Below are 13,163 nucleotides of genomic sequence, written 5' to 3' on the forward strand. Positions count from 1 at the left end.
ACTCCCTTAGCCCCGGAGACAGTAGGAGACCCTCTGCTCCCCTGAGCCCAGGCCTGTCTCGCGTTTCCCATGGAGATGAGCAACAAGGGGAAACATGGGTCTTCTTAAAGAACTTTCCATTCCCCACCATCACCTTAGCAAGGCGGCCAGATGCATCTCTGAAGTCCAGCTCACTCAGGCCAGCTCTCTTCATGGCCTGTCTTCCAGCGAGAGGCAGAGCAGAGATCAGACCTGCATGTGCTCTTCGTGGCAGAGCTGGCTTTATACGCGCTCCTGGGTGAATCAACAGGGAGACATCTCCTAAGAATAAATGTTTCTCAGAAACAGTATCGTCTAAACTCATATTGAAGGGAGAACAAGCCAGCCGCGGGCTGGAGAGACCCCCGCCTACATTACTAAGTAATAGGAAAGGCTAAGATTTGGAGCCTTCTTCTGGTTCAGATCTATCCCCAGAATGATGGAAGATGCTTTCCTGTTGACAATTTTTTTTTTTTATTGCAAATCCCACCCAGGAGGTCTCTCCTGATAGGAAGGAACCATCCTCTAAGGCAAATTCCAACTTCTTCCCTGAAATGTACATCCACTACTGAGCCTCAGAATGCTATTTGTTCCACCTACTTCCACAATTTTAAGGTCTTCAGCAACAGGAGAAAATAGCAGGAAAACTTGAAGTGCAGTTGGCTCCCACTGAGATGTCACTAGCAGAAAAAGGGAACACAAGGAAAAGGCAAGATTCTAAAGACAGAGGTAACACCTTCTGCTCCAAACATTTAGAGAGTCACATTCCCAGAAGTCAGACTCGAAGCCCTGAATTCTGGCATGAATGAGTTCTCCTACATGTAGGGGGTGGCCTGGAAAGATCTTAATTTTTAAGATGGCAGGTAAGGGGCCTTCAGTTGGAGAATCTTGCCACCTGATTCTCAAAGAAAGCCAAAAATATCTTACTGTCTGAAACATGAGGTCTTGAGTAGTTCAACTTGACCCATGCCAACATAATTTCAGAGCCGCCATGGAGGATTAGGAAAAAGCGTATCTGGTCTTACTCAACTCTGAACATTGCATGAGTCAAACGTTTTCCTAGCTCTCTGTGTGATGGGTCCACTCTGATGAATTCTTGGCAATTTATCTTTCATGACCAAAATTCAAAAGGGGCCATTCGAAGTGGCTCCCACAAAAGCAGCTGCAGAGCCCCAGACATTCAGAAGCCAACAGTGAAGGGGTCAAAAGCCGTCCTTCAATGTTCACTGATACTTTGCGAGCCTTGGGGCAAGTTGGCAATGCCAAAACGTGTTTTTAGGGCCTATTGGCCAATGTACAGGTCTTGGGCAGGATTGCAGGCCTCTGCAGATGGTACCAAAGTAAAAGAGGAGATGGTAACTGAATAATCTGTCATCATCCCTTCAGTGCAAAGTGAAATGAGAGTGGATTTTTCCTTCCAAATCCACTTGGAGTGAGTCCCGAAAGACTCACTTTTGCGGCAATCCCCACAATGACGTCACTGGAGAGGAGGTTATATAATTTAAAGCGACCACATTTCCACAGAGCTTCCCAGAAGAGAAAACACCTCCAAAGGCAGCTCTCACTATCAGAAAACCCAGCTAAAGTTGTGAACGCCTTCATTTTCTGCCTGAGTAAGTAAATGACCACCTTTTTTCTCTTTTATGAGAGTACAATATAAGGGGAAATCTGTGTCTCTTAGAAAAACAAAAAACTTCCTTTTACACCTACCTCTTGGCAAAATGTTCCGCTTCTGTGAGGGTACTTTTTCAAAGTAACTCTAAATCAATTTAAGAGACTTTTATTTCATGTCTAGTTTAGGTCTTAATTGCTTTTCCAGAACAGGAGGAGGAGGGAAAGGTTTTAGAACTGTTGGGAAGGTTCCAGTAACTCCTTATATCAAAATCAAGTGAAACATGTCAGGGCGGAATACAGCCCCCAGAGCTTGCATGGACTCTGACCCGTTATAGCCTGCAAATTCTGAATCATAAAAATTAAATTAGTCTCTCTGGAATGGCTTACAAGATTTCATAAGCCCAATAACTGGTTGGGTTATTCGTGGCTTGAAAGTAGCATCTTATTATGTGACCGTGCTGACGGTCTTTGACATCTGTGGCTGGATTTCCAACACCTTTCTCATCACCATGCTGTTGAAATTGGAGTTAATTTGAAGAATTAACTAATTTGTTGGGAAAAGTCACACTCTCTCATAGCCAAGGTTAAAATGTGCAGAATCCAGAAAATACCACACAGAAATTACAGAATCTCCCTCCCTCGTAGACTTGCCCAATGCCCCTTCTGAGTTCTTTAAATAGGGTCACATATTACTAACAATATCCACAGATATTGTTTATTGAACACCTACTATGTTCCAGGCAAATATCAGAGCTAAAGCTAAACCTGGCAAAGGAAGATGTCTCCTTTCTGGCCAACTTTATAAACACAGACAGCAGCAGGTGAGGACAATCCCTTTAAAAATAAGCCCCACGTGAGCAGACACATGCTGTGGCTGCAGTGGCCCCAGCCACCTCCCAGTCCTGGGAATGGGGGTGGTGTCCGCTGACCTAATCAGATTCGAGCTAAAGTCCCTGCATAGCTGGTCGTCTCTGGCTTCCTGGGCAAGGTGCAGCCTCACCCCCTGTGCTGGTTTCCTAAGGCTGCTGTAATTAATTATCACAAAGTTAATGGCTTAAAATGATGAAAGTTATTGTCTTACGGTTCTGGAGATCAGAAGTTCAAACTCAGTCTCGCTGAACTAAAGTCAAGATATTGGCTTGGCTTTGTTCTCCACCCCCATGATTCAATTATCTCCCACCAAGTCCCTCACACAACACACGATAATTATGGGAGCTACAACTCAAGATGAGATTTGAGTGGGGACACAGTCAAACCATATCAGTGCTCAGCACCCTCCTGTCTCTTCTCAAACTCTCAATGCCCCAGCCCCTGCACCATAGGTCAGGATCTCGCCTTCTTTCTCCCTGAAAATTCCCAACCTATCACAGGGGAATTTCACCCATTCCCACTGGCCAATCTCTGTCACCATAGACTTCGGCTTCCTGGCCATCATCAGAGATAGCTAGAAGGATGGCCAGGCCATGTATTGTGCACACTGCCAGGGCACTCCAATAGTCAAAAATTATTTCCAAAAAAAATCAGTATTTATAGGTAGAAAGAGAGAGAAAAGAAGGAAGGAAGGAAAAAAGGAAGGAAAGGAGGAAAGGAAGGAAAGGAAGGAAGGAAGGAAGGAAGGAAGGAAGGAAGGAAGGAAGGAAGGAAGGAAGGAAGGAAAGAAGGAAGGAAAGGGAGGGAAGGAGGGAGGAAGGAGAGAGGGAGGGAAGCAGGATGGGAGGGAGGGAGGGAGGAAGGGAGGGATGGAGGGAGGAAGGAAGGAAGGGAGGGAAGGAGGGTAGGGATGGAAGGAGAGAAGGAGGAAAGGAAGGAAAGGAGGAAAGAAGGAAGGGAGGAAGGAAAGGAGGAAGGAAGGGAGGGAGGGAGGGAGGAAAAAAGTCCAACAAAATTGTTATATTATATTGATGGTGTTATAAAGTAGTTCTAGATAAAAACTATTTTCAAAAAAAGTCTTTAAATACGTATACATGCACCTATGAATATTAAAGCAAAATAAAACATTTTTATGTTAATTAACTGAACATTTAAAAATAAGATAAGCAGGAGGTGGAGGTGGGTGGATCACAAGGTCAGGAGATCGAGACTATCTTGGCTAACATGGTGAAACCCCATCTCTACTAAAAATACAAAAACTTAGCCGGGCTTGGTGGCAGGTGCCTGTGGTCCCAGCTACTCGGGAGGCTGAGGCAGGAGAATGGTGCCAGCCCAGGAGACAGAGCTTGCAGTGAGCCGAGATTGCACCACTGCACTCCAGTCTGAGTGACAGAGCCAGACTCCATCTCAAAAAATAAATAAATAAGATAAGCAAAATAATTTTTCTCGTTGCATATTCACATGCTACGGTTTCTTGTACCTGACTGATACCATATCTTTGGCATTTTCCCCAATAATGTATTTTCTTCAATGTGGTCTTGTTATTTTTAATTTTTCCATATAATTGCCTGAAATCTTTTTTCCACAAATTTTACAATTAACAAATTTAAATTAGTACCTTCAATTGACTCTTCTCTTGAACCATAATATATTGAGAAAATGTTCCGTCTGTAGGTTCTGAGTGATAAGCTCTCAGCAAATTCTGCCAGGCAGAGGCTGTTCTCAAGTCCAATTCTTTGCCCATGGAATTGCATAATATTTTAGCCCAGATATTTTCACAGGTGCTGTCTTTGTGCCTTAGTTTGGAGAGCAGTGGCACTATCTCGGCTCACCACAACCTCCGCTTCCCCAGCTCAAGCGATTCTCCTGCCTCAGCCTCCTGAGTAGCTGGGATTATAGGTGCCCGCCACCATGCCTGGCTAATTTTTTAATTTTTAGTAGAGATGAAGTTTCACCATGTTGGCCAAGTTGGTCTTGAACTCCTGACCTCAGGTGATCAACCTGCCTTGGCCTCCCAAAGTGCTGGGATTACAAGCATGAGCCACCGCGCCCAGCCCACAAGTTTTTTTTTTTTTTTTTTTTTTACCAGATTAAACCTTTCAAATAAGTTGTACCTACTTATAAGTTTTGAATGTTTTGTCAAATTCAGATACTGCAAATCACTGGTTTTCTCAATTTCATTTCATTTCCATACAGAACATGAATTTATCCAATTAAAAAGATTCTTCCCACAAACTGAAATATTCCAGAGCTCATTTTAGAATTTCAAAATTAACTCTTCTACAGCATTTGATTTTGATCATTTTCTGATACATTTTATAATTTTTCTGCATACCAGCTTTGTTTTCTATACTTATAATTCACTAAAAGCTTTGAAAGCTGATGTTTTGGTGCTCTATTTATTGAATAACTTGACTAAATATTTCCAACTGATTTGGAACAAAATTCAACAAAAATTTAGAGATCTGTTTCAACACACTATTTAATAACGTTTTATGGCACTGAGACTCAGTGTCCTCCAAAATTGGTTGATAATGGGAAAATAAAAAAGAAAACACACGTGAAAGTCAAATTTTTAAAAAAATTCATGAACAACTTTATCACATCAAGTTTGTAGTTCAGTAAATCTGTGCATATGTTTTAACATTTTATAAATCTTGTCACGTACATCTATTTCTATTTATAGAATATTGACATTTATTTACATGCAGTAACAAATTGTGTATGCACCATGACCTGTTCCAATCACATTTCTGTTTCATTAGTGTCTTAATTTAGTAGGAATATTGTTGTTACCATGACACTGGACTCCACCAAAATTTGTGTTTTATCCTCACAAAAATGCAATGACTTTATTTCCAATATGGAAAATTTAAACAACTTAAAATAGCATTCACAAAAAGTCAGTTGTTTCACTTTGCCAGAATGAATGTTGCAAAGCCCTGCTTTGCTTCCATGAGCTGAATGAAAGAATGAATTGTGATTGGAATTGACAGGCTTTTCTGTCTGAAGAGTCTGAGGATACTGGTGTGGAGCGGGCACCATTTTGCTTTCTATGACATTCTTCTTATGGAGCCAACGCACAGTCAGCCATCACTTCCACTGTTGCACGTGCACAAGAAAAGCTGGAATTAAATGTGAGCTGAGTTAACTTAAAAAACAGTCATTTGATCTAAGGGAAAAGTCATGCCCCTCAGAATGATCTTATATCAGCATCTTTTGCAACTACATGGATGAGAACCGTGTCTTAGGGCGCAATGTTCTTTTGGTTTTTTGTGTTTTTCTGAGACAGAGTCTCACTCTGTCACCCAGGCTAGAGCGCACTGGCACGATCTCAGCTCACTGCAACCTCTGCCTCCTACGTTGAAGCAATTCTCTGCCTCAGCCTCCCAAGTAGCTGGGATTACAGGCACCTGCCACCATACCCAGCTAATTTTTATATTTTTAGTAGAGACAGGGTTTCACCATCTTGGCCAGGCTGGTCTTGAACTCCTGACCTCTTGACCCACCTGCCTTGGCCTCCCAAAGTGCCGGGATTACAGGCATGAGCTGCCGTGCCTGGCCTGGTGCAATGTTCTTAAAATTACTAATTTCTAAAGTAGCAGCTCTGTGTCAGGTTTTCTTGCAATCAGTGAAATTGCTACAGACCCCATAGTGATGCAAATGTCAACAAATATTCTATGCAAGCTATCTGCTCATCAGCAACTTCCTTGAGCAACAGAAGTGCAGTACTTAAATTTCCATTAAACATTTGTTTTTTAGCTCATCACTCCAAAAGAGTTTATTGCAAATTCTTTAAGTATTGCCAAATGATAAAATAAACATAGTTTTGGATTTATGCCCTGCAAAAAATGACCAAACTATTGTAACAAGAGCCTCCAGCCTCCTCCATATTATGCTCTGGGTGGGGACTGCTCGGCTTCCATGTGCCATGGATATTTCACAACCACCAAATCATAATTTCCCGTGTCTCCTGTTGATCTGTCAACTGGCAGCTCTGCAGCTTCTGCTCTTTTATCTACTCTCTCTCGGTGATTTCATCCAGCTGTGTGACTTTAAATGCCGTTCCTGTGGTTACAACTCCCAGTTATGTCTCATCATCCCAGATCTTGTCCCTGAATACCACACTTGTCTATCTAATTGCCTACCGGATGTCCCCATGTGATGTCCAATTTACATCTCAACCTTAACAATTCCAAAGTTGAACTCCTGATCTTCCCCACCCCCCACAAAAAAACTGCTTCATCTTCATTCTGTCACCTTCATTTCAGCTGATGACAACTTCATACTTCCAGGTGTTCAGTGCAAAAACCTTGGCATTGTCCAATTTCTCCTTTCTCCTACCCAGATCCAACTGAAAATCATGGTGTTACTACCTTCAAAACACCTCTAGGATTTGATCACTTCTCACCACCTGCACTGCTACTCTCCCCAGCTGTCACTCGCCAGCATGTTTATTTAGTGTGTGTGTTGTTTATCAACTCCTTCCTCCCGCTAGGCTTATACGCACACTGAGAGCAGGGGTTTTTGCCTGCTGTATTCACTGCTTTGTCCTAAATACCTAGAACAGTACCTGGCACATAGTACATTCTCAGTAAATACTTGTTCAGCAAAAAAAATGACTGGAGGAACCAGTGAATTATACCCCAGTGTGAATAACTCCATGTGAGTGACATGACAGACTATCACAGCTAGAAGAGCCTCTTGAGGACATCGTGTCTTCCTTCGGTGAGGAAAGTCAGGCTCAGAGACATGAACTGACTCTCCCGAGGTTACACAGCCAAATATGCTCTTCCAGGACTAATTCTCTGCTACACGATAGCTTTTGTTGGTATCTGTGAGGCTTTGCGCAGTTGAAGCAATCTCAGGTGTCACCCAGTAATAACAATCATGATGGTGACAGCTAACATTTGCCACGTGCTTACGATAAGTCAGGAACCCTGCTAAGCACTGGGTGTATATTAACCTATCCAAGTTGTGGAAGAATGTTTAGACTCTGAAGATCATCTGGAGCCCCATAAATCCCACAGTGTAGGCAGCTGCTCACTCTGCGGATAGTGTTCTGTGGGTCCCCGAGTTGGCTGTGGCCGGTTTTGCGGGCAGGAGGCCACAAAGCCATGAGCACAGGATGGGATCTACCCCTTGTGGGACCACAGAGGGCTGGGAGACACAGTCTTCCCTATGGAAAGAGACAGAGCTTTCTATCCCTCTCCCGGTGAAACTCAGCATGGGACCATGGGAGGCAGGTCTGCTGCGTGGCTGTGAACGTGAGCTACGGGGGGCATGCAGACCAAAGTTCATAGTGTACTCTGTGCCCACCAGCTCTAGCTCCTCCAGCAAGCGTAGGAGGCCAGTCAGCTGCATGGCTGTGAGCACGGCCTCTGGGGCCCATGCAGACCAAGGTTCCTAGCGTAGCACTGTAAACACCACCTAGGTCTTCTCCGACAAGCTGGTTAACTTCTCTCAGCCTGGCTTTGTCCTTCACCGAGCAGGGACAGGTGCAGCAGAAGAGAGCAGAAAGAAGCACAGGCTGTCAATCAGGCTCTCAAATCAGACTGCCTGGGTTTGAATCCAGGCTCTACTGACCAGCTGTGTGACCTCAGACAGGTGACTCCGGGTCTCAGCACTCAATTTTCTCATTGGCCAAGTGGAGATGACAATGGCCCCCACCTTGAATGACTGCTAGGAATATTAAATGAGAAAATACTTAAATGTGAAACACTTAGAATGGCACCTGGAACACAGAGACCATTAATACCATCTAACAAATGTAGTTGTTATCCTTATTTATTACTCATGCTTTCCTTTTTCTTTTATCTTTTTTTCTCTCTCTCTGTTTTTGTTGTTGTTGTTGTTGTGGTTGTTGTTGTTGAGACAGGGTCTCAGTCTGTCGGCCCAGGCTAAAGTGTGGTGACACAATCATGGCTCGCTGCAGCCTCGACCTTCCAAGCTCAAACGATCTTCCCACCTCAGCCTCTTGAGTTGCTGGGACCACAGGTGTGCACCACCATGCCCAGCTAATTTTTGTATTTTTTTGTAAAGACAGGATTTCACCATGTTGCCCAGGCTGGCCTTGAACTCTTGGGTTCATCTGATCCACCTGCCTTGGCCTCCCAAAGTACTGAGATTACAGGTGTGAGTCACCACACCCGGCCAGCACTCATGTTTTTCAGGCCCATAAGAGGAACCTCCTAGCACTGCCCCCATCCCTTCCACCACACTGGTCCCAGCCACAACAGGTCAGCTTCCTTTGCTGTTTCCGGGCTTCCCTCAGTTCTGTTTCAAGCCATGACCTCTGCCTCCATGTCTGCAGCCCCATGAGGCTGGGGCTACTCTGTCCTGCATATCTCCAGTGCCTGGCAAGGGGCTGGTGTGAAGTAGCTGCTCATTAAATGCCGTTAAAACCCTAATAGTAATAATAATAATAATGGTACACTTGTTACTAAGACTAATGACTACCTTCCAAAGTCTTTCCTCTATGCCAGGTACAGAGCTAAGCACCCTGTAGATCCTAACAACAGCCCTCCCATGATCCCACAAGAGAGACACGATTCTTTCCAATATTTAAAAAGGAAAGTGAAAGTCCATGGGTCTAAGTAGCTCACACTGAGTGATTGTACCAGGATTTGGACTCAGGCACCATCCCTTAAACCAGAGGTCAGCAAACTTTTTCTCTGCAGGAACAGATGGTAAATATCTTCAGCTTTGCAAGCCAGACAGTCTCCGTTACAAGCACTTGACTCACCCTTGTAGCATGAACGCAGCCGTAGATAATGTGTCCATGAATGGGTGTGGTTCTGTGCCAATAAAACTTTATTGTCCAAAAACAGGTGACAGGCTGGTTTGGCTCATAGGCTGTAGTCTGCCACTTCCTGTTTTATTCTACCTGCTGTTCATTTCAGGTCACTGTGCATGGCATCCTGGCCCCCTCTAGAGCTCCAGTCCTCCAACCAGAGCCAGCTGTTCCCTCAAAATGCTACAGCCTGTGACAATGCTCCAGAAGCCTGGGACCTGCTGCACAGAGTGCTGCCGACATTTATCATCTCCATCTGTTCCTTCGGCCTCCTAGGGAACCTTTTCGTCCTGTTGGTCTTCCTCCTGCCCAGGCGGCGACTGAACGTGGCAGAAATCTACCTGGCCAACCTGGCGGCCTCTGATCTGGTGTTTGTCTTGGGTTTGCCTTTCTGGGCAGAGAACATTTGGAACCAGTTTAACTGGCCTTTCGGAGCCCTCCTCTGCCGTGTCATCAACGGCATCATCAAGGCTAATTTGTTCATCAGCATCTTCCTGGTGGTGGCCATCAGCCAGGACCGCTACTGCGTGCTGGTGCACCCTATGGCCAGCCGGAGGCGGCAGCGGCGGAGGCAGGCCCGGGTCACCTGCGTGCTCATCTGGGTTGTGGGGGGCCTCTTGAGCATCCCCACATTCCTGCTGCGATCCATCCAAGCCGTCCCAGATCTGAACATCACCGCCTGCATCCTGCTCCTCCCGCATGAGGCCTGGCACTTTGCGAGGATTGTGGAGTTAAATATTCTGGCTTTCCTCCTACCACTGGCTGCGATCATCTTCTTCAACTACCACATCTTGGCCTCCCTGCGAGGGCGGGAGGAGGTCAGCAGGACAAGGTGCGGGGGCAGCAAGGATAGCAAGACCACAGCGCTGATCCTCACGCTCGTGGTGGTCTTCCTGGTCTGCTGGGCCCCTTACCACTTCTTTGCCTTCCTGGAATTCTTATTCCAGGTGCAAGCAGTCCGAGGCTGCTTTTGGGAGGACTTCATTGACCTGGGCCTGCAACTGGCCAACTTCTTGGCCTTCACCAACAGCTCCCTGAATCCAGTCATTTATGTCTTTGCGGGCCGGCTCTTCAGGACCAAGGTCTGGGAACTTTATAAACAATGCACCCCTAAAAGTCTTGCTCCAATATCTTCATCCCACAGGAAAGAAATCTTCCAACTTTTCTGGCGGAATTAAAACAGCATTGAACCAAGAAGCCTGACTTTCTTATCAATTCTTTGTGACATAATAAATGCTATTGTGATAGGCTAAATAATCACTCCCATCGGTTGGGGGGTACTTAATCCCTGGACTTTATGAATGTTACTTTATGTGATAAAGGGGACTTTACAGCTGTTACCAAATTAAGGGTCTTGAGATGGGGATATGATCCTGAATTATCCAGGTGGGCCCTATAGAATCACAAGGGTCCTTATAAGAGGGAGACAGGAGGCTCAGAGTCGGGAGATGTGACTGTGGAAGCAGAGGCCATAGGAATTCAGGGCAGCCACTGTGAGCCAAGGATTGCAGGCACTCTCGAGAGGCTGTAAAGGGCAAGGAAATGGCTTCCCCCAGGAGCCTCCAGAAGGAATGGGTCCTGCCAACTCCCTGTCTTCAGCCCAGGGAAACAGATTGAGGATTTCGGGCCTCCAGAACTGTTAGAGAATACATTTGTGTTTTGTTGTTTTGTTTTGTTTTGCTTTGCTTTGCTTTTTTGAGATAGGGTCTCGCTCTGTCGCCCAGACTGGAGTGCACTGGCACAATCACGGCTCACTGCAGCCTCAATTTCCCAGACTCAGGGGATCCTCCTACCTCAGCCTCCTGTAGCTGAGACTACAGGTGTGCACCACCATGCCTGGCTAACTTTTCTATTTTTTGTAGAGATGGGGTCTTCCTGAGTTGTCCAGGCTGGTCTCAAATCCAAGGGCTCAAGTGATCCTCCACTTTGGTCTCCCAAAATGCTAGGATTATAGGCGTGGCCACTGCGCCGGGTCCCATTTGTGTTTTAAGCTACCAAGTTTCTGGTAATTTGTCATAGCAGCAGCAGGAAACAAATAACAAGTATTGGGTAATGGCCTCTCTTATTACACTTCCATTTGTCTTTTCAAAGCTTTCTAGGCTAACTGCCAGGAATACAGGGATGGTACAGCTAGAAGTTCTATCTCCAAGGAATTTACATACATCTACATATTATCATATAAAAAATGAAATGAGAAATTGCATGAGCACACCACGGATCCAGCATCTTTCTCCTTCAGAGAGAAAGGGGATGGGTTCCCTCTCAGGTTAGCAGAGAAGACGCTGTGAAGGGAGTCAGCCGTGAGCCTGGTTTCCACAAAGGGTGCAACCTGGATACGTGGAGACAGGGAGGAAGGGCTGGCGGAGGCGGGAAAGGGGGAGCTGCTCACAAAAGAATGCTTGCGCATGCTCTTGTTGAATGTGTAAGGCATTGGTGCAGGTCTTGCTATGAGAGACCCAAAGGTGACCTAACAGTGTCTCTACCCTCCAGGGACTCACAGCAACCGGGACAATAATTAAGAGATTGTCATAGAGCAGGGTGCCCGCCTTCATCAGGGTGAGGGGTGCCGTGAGAACCAGAGCAGGGCTCCAGTCTGGGTGGCTGGGAGGGATCGTTATAGAGGGGTTCCTGGAAGAAGAGACACATAAACTGAATCCCAAAAAATGAGAAGCTGACCAAGCAAAATGGAGGAAAGGAGTGTTCCAGACCGAAGGAACAAAGTAGGCCCAGAGGCAGGTGGGGTTACAGGTTAGGAGGGAGAGGTTGAAGGACGGCAGAGGACGAGGTGGGTCACGGAGGGAATTGGGGCTGGAGGAGAATGGACAGGCTGGGTCCACAATGGTCAGCTGGCAAAGACAGTTCACCCAGGAAGCATGGTGGGCTCCAGGGGGCTTTGAGGGCCCCCTTGAAGCTGGAAAGCATGGCTGTGTTGTGTGAATTTACTCTCAATGCTCGACAGACCCAGGAAAGGATTGCTCTGGAGGAGGGTTTAGCCAGACAGACGGCCATACGTCATGGGAGTTGGGGATCCTGGTCAGACTCTGGGGAATAATGGAGAAGGAAGAAACAAGCACAGGGAGAGAAAGAAGTGAAGTGAGATCAGTGTGTTAAAGGACGGGTGTAATGAGACAACCTGGGTGACAGAGCAAGAAGGAGAAGAAGGGCTGGGCATGATCTTCTGTACACTGTGAAGGGAGTCAGTCGTGAGCCTGATTTCCACAAAGGGTGCAATATATAATCCCAGCACTTTGGGAGGCTGAGACAGGTGGATGACTTGAGCCCAGGAGTTCGAGACCAGCCTGGGCAACATAGCAAGACCTCATCTCGACAAAAAATACAAAAATTATCCCAGCGTGGTAGTGCGCACCTGTAGTCCCAGCTACTCGGGAGGCTGAGGCAAGAGGATCATCTGAGCCCAGGAGGTCAAGGTTACATGCAGTGAGCCAAGATTGTGCCACTGCATTCCAGCCTGGCTGACAGAGGGAGACCCTGTCTCATTAAAAGAGAGAGAGAGAGAGAGGAAGTCATAGCCACAGAGCAGGAATGTTTGAATAGAACATTCCAGAGGCAGAGCCATCCCAGGAGATGACAAGGACCAAGTATATCCCTGACAGCAGGTGGCTGAAGTAGAGGGAAGAAGAAGGAGGTTGGAGACAACATAGTCAGCGAATGGGGAGGTCAGGTGGTGGGTGGGCCCTCCACTGGGCCCCTGCAGGCAGGTGGGACACTGTCAGGCCCTGGGGAGGAGAGAGTCCGTGGGCCAAGAGGCCATTCCGAGGTCAGTTTCCATGGAGTAGGGGAGAGGGTGCAGTGACTGGACTCCAAGACACTTGGGGGAATGGGGAGAATGGCAGTCCCCACAGCTGCA

General features: G+C 46.3%; 1 protein-coding gene across 2 annotated transcripts in view; it reads left to right on the forward strand.

The window, feature by feature from the left end:
* Positions 1–10,492, forward strand: part of BDKRB1 (bradykinin receptor B1) — a 60,376-nt gene extending 49,884 nt beyond the window's left edge. For both annotated transcript variants that reach the window (XM_065549339.1, XM_015453260.3), the window contains 2 exons: positions 1,405–1,631; positions 9,405–10,492. In XM_065549339.1, the coding sequence (XP_065405411.1) occupies positions 9,415–10,473 (1,059 nt within the window). In that variant the 5' untranslated portion in view covers positions 1,405–1,631; positions 9,405–9,414 and the 3' untranslated portion in view covers positions 10,474–10,492. The remainder of the gene's footprint in view (positions 1–1,404; positions 1,632–9,404) is intronic.
* The last annotated feature ends 2,671 nt before the right edge of the window (positions 10,493–13,163 follow it).

This window comes from Macaca fascicularis, chromosome 7, assembly GCF_037993035.2.
Source record: "Macaca fascicularis isolate 582-1 chromosome 7, T2T-MFA8v1.1".
NCBI lineage: Eukaryota > Metazoa > Chordata > Mammalia > Primates > Cercopithecidae > Macaca > Macaca fascicularis.